Source organism: Telmatherina bonti (assembly GCF_933228915.1).
Source record: "Telmatherina bonti genome assembly, chromosome: 7".
NCBI classification, from domain to species: Eukaryota; Metazoa; Chordata; class Actinopteri; order Atheriniformes; family Telmatherinidae; genus Telmatherina; species Telmatherina bonti.
Window position 1 is genome coordinate 24,477,620 of NC_136625.1, and position 14,741 is coordinate 24,492,360.

A 14,741-nucleotide genomic window follows, 5' to 3' on the forward strand; every position below is an offset into this window, starting at 1 on the left:
CACGTCTTCCCATGAGGGAGCAGAGCTGGTGGACTCAGGGGTGGACTCTCCTATCTCTGGGGCTGAAGTCGCTGAGGTGGTCAAAAAGCTCCTTGGCGGCAAGGCCCCGGGGGTGGATGAGATCCGCCCGGAGTTCCTTAAGGCTCTGGATGCTGTGGGGCTGTCCTGGCTGACACGCCTCTGCAGCATTGCGTGGACATCGGGGGCAGTACCGCTGGATTGGCAGACTGGGGTGGTGGTCCCCCTTTTTAAGAAGGGGGACCGGAGGGTGTGTTCCAATTACAGGGGAATCACACTCCTCAGCCTCCCTGGTAAGGTCTATTCAGGGGTCCTGGAGAGGAGGGTCCGCCGGATAGTCGAATCCCGGATTGAGGAGGAGCAGTGTGGTTTTCGTCCTGGTCGCGGAACAGTGGACCAGCTCTATACCCTCTCTGGGGTCCTGGGAGGGTCATGGGAGTTTGCCCAACCAGTCTACATGTGCTTTGTGGACCTGGAGAAGGCATTCGACCGTGTCCCCCGGGGGCTCCTGTGGGGGGTACTCCGGGAGTATGGGGTACCGGACCCCCTTGTACGAGCTGTCCGGTCCCTGTACGACAGGTGTCAGAGCTTGGTCCGCATTGCCGGTAGTAAGTCGGATTCGTTTCTGGTGAGGGTTGGACTCCGCCAAGGCTGCCCTTTATCACCGATTCTGTTCATAACTTATATGGACAGAATTTCTAGGCGCAGCCGAGGGGTTGAGGGGATCCGACTTGGTGGCCTCAGGATTGGGTCCCTGCTTTTTGCGGATGACGTGGTCCTGTTGGCTTCGTCTGGTCGTGATCTCCAGCTCTCGCTTGAGCGATTTGCGGCCGAGTGTGAAGCGGCTGGGATGAGAATCAGCACCTCAAAATCTGAGACCATGGTCCTCAGCCGGAATAGGGTGGATTGCCCTCTCCAGGTCGGGGGTCAGGTCCTGCCTCAAGTGGAGGAGTTTAAATATCTCGGGGTCTTGTTCACGAGTGAGGGAAGGATGGAGCGCGAGATCAACAGACGGATCGGTGCGGCGTCTGCAGTAATGCGGACTCTGCGCCGGTCTGTCGTGGTGAAGAAGGAGCTGAGCCAGAAGGTGAAGCTCTCGATTTACCAGTCGATCTACGTTCCTACCCTCACCTATGGTCATGAGCTGTGGGTCGTGACCGAAAGAACGAGATCTCGTATACAGGCGGCTGAAATGGGTTTCCTCCGCAGGGTGGCCGGGCTCTCCCTTAGAGATAGGGTGAGGAGCTCGGTCATCCGGGAGGGGCTCAGAGTAGAGCCGCTGCTCCTTCGCATCAAGAGGAACCAGTTGAGGTGGCTCGGGCATCTGGTCAGGATGCCTCCTGGACGCCTCCCTGGTGAGGTGTTTCAGGCACGTCCCTCTGGGAGGAGACCCCGGGGAAGACCCAGGACACGCTGGAGGGATTATATCTCTCGGCTGGCCTGGGAACGCCTAGGGATCCCCCACGCAGAGTTGGCAAATGTGGCTGTGGAGAGGGAAGTCTGGGCTTCCCTGCTCAGGCTGCTGCCCCCGCGACCCGACCCCGGATAAGCGGCAGAAGATGGATGGATGGATGGATGGATACATAGGTGGTGGTGTACCCAATCAAAGGCTGCCATTTTGTGTGGCTATCTTTAAATAAGGTAACCAAAAGAGGACAAACTTCTTAGCCGGACATGTTGATGCTGTGCCTCCCTGTGTGTTGTCAGGAGTGAAACAAGCAAAGGCGATCATTGATCATTCCGCTTGCCATTTTTCCTCTGAAATGGGGCAGCATACATAATTTTTGCTCCATGAGAGAGAGGAAAAAATATCCAAGAAAAGAAAAAGAAAAATAAGCAGGTGAAACACTGGTGTGGCGTGTACCAGATGGAGACAATTCATGAGGGAAAGTGTTACCCTACAGTGGAAACAGTTTTCTGTTGCTGCTCCTCTTCACATAAGTCGTTCCAGCAGACAACAGTGTTCTTCTTTAAGTAGTTTCTTCCTAGACTTTTTTCTCGTATTTCATGATTTATTTAATCTGATTTGTCAAACGGGGTGGGAGTTGATGTCCGCCTCACACAATTTCCCACAATGAAATTTGCTATTAGCAGTAGCTAGGTACCTAATACATGGAGGGCATGATTGTATCTTATTGGTATCAATAACAAAACAGAATCTTTCGTTCTCTACTTCATCACCTGGCAAACACTCCAACTTGTGCAAGATGTTGACGTTTTCACATATGTGACCCTCCACGGCTTCGGTAGTGGTAATAAACAGTGAGGTGCCAGAGAGCACTACTCGGTTGTTCACATTCAATTAGCGAACCACTAATAGGGAGTAATTGTCCCACACTGGGCCTTTAAGGTGTTTTATTAAATGTATATGACTACAGTATTGGAGACAGCGGCAGAATTCTTAGGTTAAAATGATCACTGTTTGGATACTAATGGCTGTTTGATTTTAAATTGTGATTCTTCTCAAGTATTTGAGTAGTTTTCTCATATCTTTCCGACAGGATGATGATTTGTTGGAGGCCATTTTACTCTAATCAGCACAATTCAAAGGCTGTTAGAGGAACAGGTAACCCAGGCAATTTGCTGTTACTACAATTTTCTGCTGTAAATTGTGTGAACTAAGCCACAGTACAGAGCTTGGATGTATCAGTGTAGTTTTTAAAGACAAATGTATCACTTTCAGTGTTCGATTGCTTTATCATAATTATCATAACTACTGGAACTGAGCTGTGGTGTCACTTTCCCCCCGAAAATAGGGTTGGATTTTTTTTTTTTTTCTTTAAAACACTGCTCATTTTCACCTTGAATGGGCTGCTGTCACATCACTTCAGATTTCTCAAATCATCCTGATTAAAAACCCATATTCAGAGCAGCCCTTGACACAATGACACTGCAGGGAGACATGCTATTTCCTCCTGCAGGGATCAATATGCTTTGTCAGCCATAATGCTACCACAGTGGACCGGCCCTCTTCTGTAAAACCTGATCCATACTGCATAATCACACCAAGGTCAGGCAAGAAAGCCATTTGCATACAGACGCAGGCACCTTGAACTGACAAACCCGCCTGCCAACCAGGCAGAAAATTAACCAGTCAAGTCAAGTTTGAGCCTTTGTGTGTGTGTGTGTGTGTGTGTGTGTGTGTGTGTGTGTGTGTGTGTGTGTGTGTGTGTGTGCTTTTAAACTTAATAATACCTGTACTTTTCCTGCCATTTCATTTTGTCACAGACGTAGTCTTGGTAGGTGGCTAATTGAAAAGACATACACTGCTGTTACCCTCTCCTTTTCCTCCACACATAATGATTGTGTGCATGTCTGTCACTGTGTGTTTGTGTGCATGTGTCTTTTTCACAGCATGTACCTGCATTTGTAATGGCCTCAATTAAATGTGAACTTACTAACACATATAAAAGAAAAGAGTTTTTGCACAGCAATCTGTCATTGTAGTGCCTAATTTGTCCTACTTGTTAGGAAATATTTGAGGGATCTTTGTCAGCTTGTTGAATCTTCATTTATGAATGAAGGCTGTCATTGGAGAGGAAGAACACACAGCCACACGCTTCTAACTTTGCTGGCGTTCACTATGTTTCTCTCTCTGTGGTTGCCTCGATCTGTTGAATGGGCTCAGTGTGTCCATAAGGTCAGATAAATCGAATCTGATCTTTCACACACTCACACACTTGGTTTATTGCTGAATCATGACCTCTGCTGCAACAACACTGACTCACCGACAGATTAAAACAAAACCCCTCAGATTCACACACACTTGCAAATGCGCAGGTCTCTATTTGTGGAGCATAATATTGCTACTGTAAAAACTCACTTGGGGTGGGGGTTAATATGACTGCTGTTAATATGACTGCATCTAAACCACCGACAAAACTTCTACAGTTTACTGCAGCTCATATTAAAGGTGATATTACTTTATCGAGTGACAAAAGCTGTGACAGTGTGGATCTTTCCACTGCAGGGAGAAATGGCACACTGATTTTTAAAGTTAAAGGAAAGAAGAGCTGGTGTTACATGTGTGCTTACTGTGGAATACTAGAGTGATAGCAATTTTCCATGACAAGCATGGCACAGTGGAAAGTGTCAGCTGCCTTAGAGATCTGCTGTATGTCTGGATTATATCCAGACTGACGTGAGAGACTGTTCAAGTCACACACATAAAATCTGGTAAAACCATTGAAAACCAATAGGGATAAAAACTCCATTGATATAAACAAAAGAATATTTTGTTCCAATGCTTCCATAGAAGTCATGTTAATGTAAAGTAAAAAAAAAAAAAAAAAAAAAAAAAAAAACCCAAACTAGTCCAGGAACATGTTTTTACCTCCAAAGGAGATGCAGTTTTGTTGTATCTTGTATCTATTTTTATGGGTGTCATTGTGAGAAGATGATTATATTTAGACGTCCTGTGATGATTGATGTGAATTCTTCTGCCACTTCAGGAGGATGAAAATTGCTAGTGATGGATAGATGGAGACAATAGCTGTATGAATAGTTAACTATCATCATATCATACCAATCTGCGTCCCTTACTGTATCATTATTCATTATTTAGAGGGAGGATTGTTTGTTTTTGTTTTATTTGGATGTATGACAAGTCACAACATTATACAGTACAAGCGGCTGATGTGCAGTGATAGACCTGACTCATGGTGTGTGTTTGCCCCCACTGCTTCTTCATTTACAGAGAAAGGGCAGATCGCATTGCATCATTTGGCCTCCATCTTCCACTGTCTGTCTTTCTGTCTCACTCCTACTCCCACTTTTAGTCACCGTACTTGCTGCCATCTCGCCTACTTTGTCTGACAGCTGCACAGACTTCTAGCCATCGTTTCCGATCCGCTGACTTTTGCCGCAGAAAAGTCGTTTTTCCAGTCGCTTGATTGACCCCACGCAAGTTAACTAGGGCTTTAAATGCAAAGTTAAGTGCCACAGCTTTCAAAGATGAGTGTTTTTCCTTGTGCAGAGGTTGTAGTCTAACGCACTTAAGCCTGTAATTTCCCTCCCCCAAAAATTTATCCAGCAAATGCTTGACTTGTGCTTATATAGGTTGTATAAACAAGGCTTAAATAAAAGTATAAAGAGGGATGTGGGTGGCTTTCAATAACTGTTCAGTTGTGACAAAGTAATTTAAAAAGACAACAAGGTGAGAAAAGAAGGCTCTCTGTCTTGTTGCAATTTGCTAAGCTTTCATTCCTGGTGCATGTTGGTGGTTTGGAAAAGGCAGAAGCTTTCGGCTTCGTGCCACAACACAGGGGCAGATTCATACAGTGGAGTCCTTCCAAAAGTCCTCCATCTCAATCTCACACACACACACACACACACACACACACACACACACACACACACACACACACACACACACACACACAAAAGCACACACTCCATCAAACAGTCGCACTGTCACAGGCACACGCTTAATTATTCAGTCACTAATTATCTCTACACCCGGTTACATAACTGAGGTTGCTTTTGTAAGTGGAGAGAAGAAAAGACTTGTAAGGAGAACTCGCCGGAAGTACCGAGCTGTTCAGAGAATTTCATCTGGCCATGGTGCTGATGCAACTTTGCTGGAGCATCTGAAATGGCTGGAAAGAGTTTCACTGAAGAATATCTAACTGTTGTGCAGATGCAATAACGTTGTCAGTAAGGGAAAAATTCACACATTCTGAACCACATAACCAGCTGTATTTGTAAGTATCCCTTCATTTGATTCTCTGTAAGCTGGTGATGTATCTAAAAGTAGACAGTGTGATGCAAAGGCACTGACGGCTTGGTGTATTTTGAGCAGGAGGTTCTCAGCACCATGGAGATGAGTCTGCTAATTTAACCCAGCCATGCATCTCTAGTCCCTTCATTGCTGTATTCATAATACCCCCCCCCTTTTCTATATTTTCTTAGTTTTGTTAACTTCTTTCATCCATAATGTCTCTTTTTCATGACGGCACAGTTTTTCTAATTGTGTTTTGATATCAGCAATACAATTTAAGTTAATTTAAATGTGACTGCATGGTAATATAAGGGCTATTCTTGGAAAAAAAAAAAACAGTATACATTGAACTCTCCACAGGACATTACAAATATTCAAGATTTGGACTTTTTAGTGATGATTCGGATAATGATGATGTCTGTTCAGCCAGGGAAGGTATTATGGCTTTTGGAAAAAAAAACCAGAAAAAAAAAATTATATTATAAATATTATATATATATATATATATATATATATATATATATATATATATATATATATATATATATATATATATATATATATATATATATATATATGTATATATATATATATATATATATATATATATATATATATATATATATATATATATATATATATATATATATATATATATATATATATGGCTAATTTTGACAGACGAAATGATCACATTGACTTAGCTATTTCTAGAAAAACACAGTTGCTTTTAAGTTTACATGACCATCTGTACAACCCAAACAGGTATGTATGATGGATGTTTCTCTGCTGTTTTTTGCATTTAATATTGAATCACAAATCATGGTGAAACTGGCAACCTTGCTTTAATACTACCACCTTGCCATGGGATTATGGGATGTCTACCTACCTGTAAAAGATTTAGATCCCTAATTTTCTATTTTTACACACCACTGCAGTCCAATTCCCCCGACAAATACTGTTGTCATATTGGCCAATAAGACTGCCATTGCCGGCCGGATTTCAGGTGATGGAGGAAGGCAGGAGGAGTCACAACTGTCTGACTGATGTCTGGACAACAAAGTAATGCCTAATATCTCCAAGACAAAAGTCTCCATCCACTTTTAGCACCACTCTACAATAATAAAGCCTCCTGGAAAGAGTGGTAAACCTTGAAGAGCTCAAAAAGCACAGCTAGTTCATTATTTTCATGAAGTGGGATTGCAACGTCAGAAACCTAGTTTACCCAGTTATCATCTTTTTGACTTTTTATAAATGCACAGATTTATTGTTACATGAGTTTAAATGGTTACACTTAAAAAAAAAACAAAAAAAAAACACAGTTGACAATAATATAGTAAAGCTAATGAGGATTAACTGGTTATAAAGTGTGTCTCATGTGACGCTGAGGGATTTCATTAAAGTCCTGATGGCACACACACACACATACAGAGCCTCTAACACATCCAAGCTTTATTAGTTAGTTAAACAACTGTATAAATAGTGGAAAATTCCTCGCCATTCCCATCTTTAATGTGTACTAATACAAGCTGTGGTACCAAACATACATCCACATGCAGCCTCATAATTAATGTGCCTGTACACACACAGTCACACACAAAAACAAACAGGGTCCACATGGGAACTTTCCATTTGTTGACATTTACAGCAGTTGCAGCTAAAGTTAGTGAAGTGTCATCCTGGCGTCAATTTACCTCGGGCTTGCCCAGAGCCTGGTGAGAGCTGATGGTTGAACTCAGTGTTGTTTCTAAGTCTGCATTTATACATCACCTTTCATCAGCATTGGCAACAGTCCCCTTATATCTCTAAACCAGTATGGCATATGATTGAATACCACAAATGCCTCTGACATCACGGAGTTTCCACTGCTGCACTCAGCTCACCTCACAGATAGCAGCTTTGATATTTCATACTGTTGGCTTACACGCAGGGGTTCCCCACCCACCACCCCTCATTACCATAGATGGACTCTGTAGAGTTGCTGGAGCTTAAAGCTCCAAGGTCAGTTCTCCAACATGTTGTACAAGTCAAAGAAAAGAAGTGAAGGAAATTGGATGTTACAAATTTGCTATAGCATGTTCTCAAAATAAAGATGTTAATAAATATTCATTGTAAAAATAAATTGATAAAAATATTAGAAGTTCTTCTTTATTTTTTATCATATGTTCTCATTTGTAACATGAAAAAGAACAACACAAGCTTAAGTTTGGTTAAAGATATTATATTGGACTCAGAAGTATTGTGTAGGAATGTACTGAGGGGCTGTTTTCTATTCTGTTTGGTGAAACAGCTGTTTTACTGTAGAAAAAGATTCTTTTGCTATTCCTTTGGATTGCTTCAGGTGTTTCTTTGTCTATGATGTATCACCATGGCTATTAGTCAAATACTGAGGTGCTTTTCAGATATCAAAAGCATTGCCAAGTCAGATGCTCATTCTGATGCCATTGTTGGACAAAGCGTCTCTGAATCTGCTGTGGGAAGCGTCCTCCATCTGTGGCCAAATTCCTCTCTTCAGTAGCAGCTGTGTTGATTCTTGTCCTATTAAAATAAATAAATAAATAAATAAATCTTGTTTGTGCAGAACTTCCTGTATAAATAAAGACTGAAAAAGCAAACACAATAAACCAACACTAACAAGCTATATACTAATGTCTCAACAATGATTGATAGATGGTGTTAGCCAGTTTGTTTTGATATATTTGTTATGGGTGGTATGAAACATTTTAAGACCAGGACTCAGATTTTCCATCACACACTCACATGGCCAACAGAAAGAGATGATATGACACCTCTAAGTTTAGCGCCACCCTCTGCTGTTCTGAATAATCCAGTTAGGATGCATTCTCTGGTTAATAGGAGCTAAATTAGCTGAAGGGAAACAGATATCAGGCTCCAGATTTGTATATATATATATATGCAACATGAAATCCCCCACCTTTGATGAACACCGCACAATTGTACAATTGTTTTGAAGCTAATATATCCCACGCACATACACAAACTGATGTACTGCATGTGTCTGGGGCCAGGTCGATGGGTTTGTGTAGGTCAGGGTTGTCAGGGGTCACAGCTGATGCCACAGATTGGGAGTTGTGTCCTTAATGTACTATATTTGTTGCGACAACCCCTAGGAACGACAAGTCATGTGACACCCCTTCGTCAGAGCAGAGTGTGCGGAAAAATATCTGTCACGCATGCACTCACACACACATCCACAGCCTTGTCTATGGGGAAAACCCTTTGAAAATAGCGGTTGGCGTGCTTGGGGATCTGAGAGGGGAGAGTCAGGAACGATTCGGCTTGCAGTGCACAGCACCATATGTGGCCTGGAAACCAGGTTTTATTTTTTAACACAAACTTGACAGTGGCCATGAAATTGGTTGTAATTTGAAGATTGAAGTCAGAGTTGTTGTTTTTTTTCTGTCTCACTGTTTTCAGAGGGAGTTGTTCTGTAACTCAGTTTCTCAATTCTTGCAAGTACCACTGCCCTACATGTTTTTAATGTAACTATACTTTAACACACCTGTATCAGGCTTGCAAAGAACTTGGTGAGGAGGTTCGTTAATGTGAACTGGGTGTGTTAGAGTGGACTTGCAGAATGGACACGAGCTTGAGGACCAGGAGTGAGAAGCACAGCTATAACTCATGACTCATTTTTGAATCCGGTTTTCCGTTGCACAGTATTTTCATTAAAGCTGTTGTGTGTGTTTGAAATTTATCTAAAATGCATTTTTCAGTGTGTGGAATTCAACTCACTGACATTATGTTTTCTTCTCACCACCCATCAAGAAGCAATCATTTATACATGACAAGTAGTAAATACATATTTTTCTTGTTTAGAAGCAAACCCTCTGATGTCAACAACACACACATCCAAGGCATATACGCGCTTGTATTTGTAAAAATCTGTGATTAAGAAATAAACACAAAATGCATGTTCTGTTCTATGATTTGGTAAGCTAGTTGACATTTAATGCGATTCTTATATTAACAACTAGCTAAAGAAAATGCAAGCTGAAGTTATATCACTAATATGGGCTCAAAATGCAGACTCAGCTTTAATTTTACTGTCGTCACAGACGGCTTCCAGTGATTTTGCACCTGGATGAATTTAAAATGACAGGGAATAAACTTCTCTGCTCAGAATCATCTAAAGGCAGGAATGCTGACAGAGCAGGGCTTTGCGGTGTAGATGGACAAAAGACCCAAACCACACCAACAAACACCAAGAAGACATAGTGTCAGACCTCAGGGAGTTATTTCCTACTAAGGCCAGAAGGTCAAATACCCAAACCGTAAAGCAGTCAAGGGGAAACCTTAATGCAAATGACTCTTGACAAAGTATTAAAAATAATGTTAATTTGCATTTGAGCTTCTGTAAACTGGGTATTGTATTGTACTTTTTGTTTAATTTCATACATGTTTGTATTGTGACATTGTTCAGCTCATGGAATTAAAGCTCTGTCTCCTCCAGATGTATTTGACTGTATTTGCAAATGCTTTGTGAAACATGCAGTGAAAAATGTGTTGCTATCCAAGCATTTGCAGATCATGCTTTATTTTTTGCCATTTTTTTTCAGCTACAATCTCTCTTTTACTTTAAAATAATCTTTATTTCTGTCTTTCTCACATTTTTTGTCCTTTCACTTGTGTGGTGCTATCTGCGAGAGATTTAATGCCCCCTATGACTGTACAACATAAGGTTTCCACATGTACAACAAACAGACCAACGCATACACATCCACAACATATTTTGTGTGAGACTGAAAACTGAATCACTCCGAAACACATTTGTGAAGCTGTTGCAGGCTGGTAATTAGTAGAAGCAGTAAGGTGATAACAAATGACAGCCACACCGAGGTGTCATTGCCAGTGTGCTGCTGGAAGTCACAGCTCCACCTATCACACTCTCTCACATGTCGCCAGACAGAAGCAATGCATGTGCACGCATTCTTAAAAGAACAAGAAAATAGTCCCATTTCGACAGTCATCGCGCACGATCCTCTACTGAAACACAATTTGCACTCTGACAGAGTTTATATGTCCCCCCACAAGTCTTCCTCCTACTCTTTTCTATTCCTCTTTGTCTTTGCCCGTCTTCTCCACCCACTCATCCTCCTCCATCTCCACAATCTGAGTCATCTGATCCGAAAGATGAGGTGCCACATTCAGTTGGTTACTTTCAACTTGTATTGTTTCATGTGAGTCTCTTCACTTTTATTTTACCATTATGTTATGTTTGCTTCTGGGACTGATTTTTTTTTTTTTGCCTAAACAAAGATATCGCTCAGTATTTAAATTTACAGCTGTCATGTTTAGTAAACTGTGGGACTTTTATTGCCCAACTGGGTGGAGATTACAGCTGTCAGCAAAGGACAGCATTTATCATTTACGATTCATCATTCTTCTTAACAACCACCACAGAGACAATAACTGGCCTGTTGCTGATGTAATATAACTTACTGTGTTTAATTTCATCATTAAATTAAACCTTATTTTAATTTTGACTGTGCTATATGTACAACCTAAATAAAGATATGTAATCTAAACAAAAATGGCGAAAACAAAATTGAATATTGGAAGGTAGCATAGAAATAACACAGTTAATTCTAAGTAGAATTACTTTAATTACTTTAGGTAAGTATGTAGTTAGATTGGGCCAGTCGGTGGTGTAACATTTAATGTCTACATTGCACTGAAATCTGAAACGTAATAAATAATTTATAAATATGGCTCATAAATAAGAGATGACACGATAATTATGATCATCAATAATCTTTTAATGACTGACATGCTGTACTCAATAAATCAATGCAAAATGTTCTACAACAGAGGTACAGCTGCCTGCTGGTGAAATCTTTTCACATATTTTCATGCTGATGCAATTTCTTCTTCTATGACAGTAACAGTTTTAACAGAGCTCTGCAAAGCCTTACATCAACCTGTTTCCACCTCAGCTTGCTGCTCTTGTCTGAACATGGTTCTATGATTAATCTTTATGCCTTTTTTTCACTCAAGTAAAGTGATCATGATGACATGGGCACACTCTGGCCATCCAAATCTACGATTCAGTCTTATTCCAAGCTCTTCCTCTCAGTTTAATTACCTTTTGCCCTTCTGAGTGCATGACCCTTTTACCTCTGTACTGTGTGGGAGGGGGGGAAGTTTGCCCTTTTCACCTGGCAATGCCTCATGTCTTGTTTTATTTCTGCCCCCTCAGGTTGTGGAAACAGCAGCATGAGTGGTGACTTGTACAGCGCCGGCTACCACACTATCACCAACATAGATTACTCCTCAATCTGCATCAGTACCATGAGTGCCAAGTACAGCAGCTGTCCCGGTATGACCTGGCAGCAGATGGATGTTCGCCAGCTCTCTTTCTCTGATGCATCCTTTGATGTCATCTTAGAGAAGGCCACTCTGGATGCTATCATGGTGGATGAGAAAACACCATGGGAGGTGTCCCCTGAAACTGCCTGTTTTATTCACCAAGCTCTCACAGAGGTATTGTTAAAGATCTTTGTATTTTCCAAAAAGTTTGATATTTTGAGGACTGAGATCTGACTGATATATTATAAAGCAATTAAAACTGACGTTAAGCCCATAAAAAATGTAATTTTTTTTAATGCACAGTATTCTGTGTGAATTTCATCCACTACAGGGTCAACACATGGAGATATACATTCTCAAACTGTGCCCAATTTTAGTGCCAGTTGCAATGAGCCTGAGGGTTTTCAAGATATTAATTTACTAGCGGCAGACTGATACGCAGGAAGAATATTTCAAGCTGTCAGAGGAAATCACTGGCAGTCATTTTTCTAAGTAGGAGCATCAGTTAAGATGCAGTGGACTCATGTTATCCTCGAGACAGATGTTTGGACAGAGTAGACTCATCTAGTAGCTGCACCTATACAGCGACTACTTCTAGGTCTATTACAGGTTGAGGATTTGACAGTCTGTTGAAGAGATTTGCAGAAATTTTTTTAAAAAAGTAATGAGAACAAACTTTAGGCAGCTCTCTCTTTACACAACTTCTGCCAATCAAAGTAGATGATTTGTTGTGATCTGCCTCATATTTCCTCTAATTAGACACATCAGCGTGTCACAAAAGAGACCTGCACCCAAGTTGAAAATATTTGAACTTTAGAGTTGAGTCCATCTGCCGTCTGACCGAATCTGCATCCAGGGCAGCGCAGCGCAGATCCGTTCTCGTATTGCACAACACATCGTTGTTAACGAGTTTGGAAGCATGCTACGTGAATACGTGAATGCCCCTTATAAGCAGGCTTCCTGATGACTCTACACCATTAAGACCTCCATCTTAGAAAATTATTTTAATGCCAGAAAATTTAAGATTATGCAATTTATCAGAAGTTTGAATCGTCTGCGGTTGAGAGACGGAGTAATCCCTTCACAACACATTTTCTGACATTTACACTAATCTGTAGTCCGCTAAACACAAAACATTTTGGTGTAAATTTCCTGCAAGTTAAAGTATCTATCTGTCTGGTTAAGACTGCTAAAAGATTTTGTTATGGTTAAATTATTGCTATTTTGCTGGGGGAAAAAAACAAATCCGAAACAGAACACTATTTGTCCTGGAAGTGTACAATCAGGATTATCATCCTTTCTTTGGTCTCGGTCAAGAAACTGCAGCAACATCAGGCTTCACATAAAAGACAATACTACACACAAGCAGCATGAGATTAGATGAGGATTACTTTACATATCATTTTAACGATTGGACCAGAGTGAGGATAAAATGAAGTATTATGTAAAAAGAGAAAAAAAAGCTTTTTTTATCGACATTTTAAAAAGTGATGTCTGATGAGAACATAAAAAGATAATAAAAACATAAATCGCTGAGGCTTCTTTGTAACGCCTTGGGTGTGTCCTCTAGACAGTTTACAGACCAAGTGAATGTTGACACTTCAGACTGGAAAGAAAAGCATTAAGTTAATATAACAATGAGAAATCATTAGATGCTGCACGTGTATTTTTGGCCTTTGTTATCAAAATAACTATTGTAAATTTGCTTCCTGTAGGCCTCGGCCACCAGCCAAGTAGCTTGCTGCACACTTAATTCCAGCTGGATGTTTTGTACGTAAATTATATGGCCACAAGCTTCAAGTTTTAAATGATGTGAATGTGGTGACAGAAAAAAATGCCTCTAAGGCTTCATATCCACATGCTCAGCTAAGGTTATGTCCATACTTGTGACAAATATAGTGCAATCTGGATGTGATGCCAGTTTATTATACAGTGCACAAGAAGAGTTTTAGGGCCAATAACATGCTTTTTCATCTTTTCTTTCTAATATTTTTAGACTATAAAACACATTCCAGAGGTGAAAAAAGATGGATTAACACATTTTTTTTTTTTTTTTTTTTTTTCTTCTGCATGCTGGCCACTGTCATGACAGGGCAGTTAAATAGTACATGTAATTAAAGTTGACATTTTTGCCCTGCAAAGCACGAGTGATTCACTGCTTCTCTTACAGAGCTCTTTTTGCATGCTCTCCTACCAGTGTAGGCAGTTACTTCTCCTGGTGAGCAACACAGTTAGGAAAATGTTTAGACTGGTTTGTTACACCTCATGAATGACTGTTTAACAAGTGAAACTAAAGCTCTTTCAAAACCTTTTGTGTTTATCAAATTTGTTAAACTGAAACAACCAGTTGTTGCTTTTACAGCCACTCCAAAACATGGAGCTACTGATGCAAGAAACAACAGTTTGCATGTGCACTGTGCGGTTGGTAAATGCGTAAGCATCATTACCTTTTTAGATTATTACAGTTGATGATTTTTGTCTCAGTTTGCATTTTACTCCACTTTCCATATCTGTAGTTATGGAAGTTTACAGAGAAATTTATATTCACAAGGGATTGAGAAAAGAAGTTATCTGGAATGTTGCACAACTGCGAGCAGTGAGTGTGTTTATCAGACATCCTGCGTTAATCTTTCTTGTGACGGTTCATTGTGCTGTTAAGTTTCCTATTCTACAT

At 40.7% G+C, this 14,741-nt stretch overlaps 1 protein-coding gene across 1 annotated transcript in view; it reads left to right on the forward strand.

Annotated features, from left to right (window-relative positions):
- The window catches only part of ece2a (endothelin converting enzyme 2a), a gene marked incomplete at both ends in the record, with an annotated part of 100,131 nt that overhangs the window by 40,557 nt on the left and 44,833 nt on the right, over positions 1–14,741 (forward strand). The window contains one exon of the mRNA XM_079243221.1: positions 11,958–12,241. Coding sequence (XP_079099347.1) covers positions 11,958–12,241 — 284 coding nt within the window. The remainder of the gene's footprint in view (positions 1–11,957; positions 12,242–14,741) is intronic.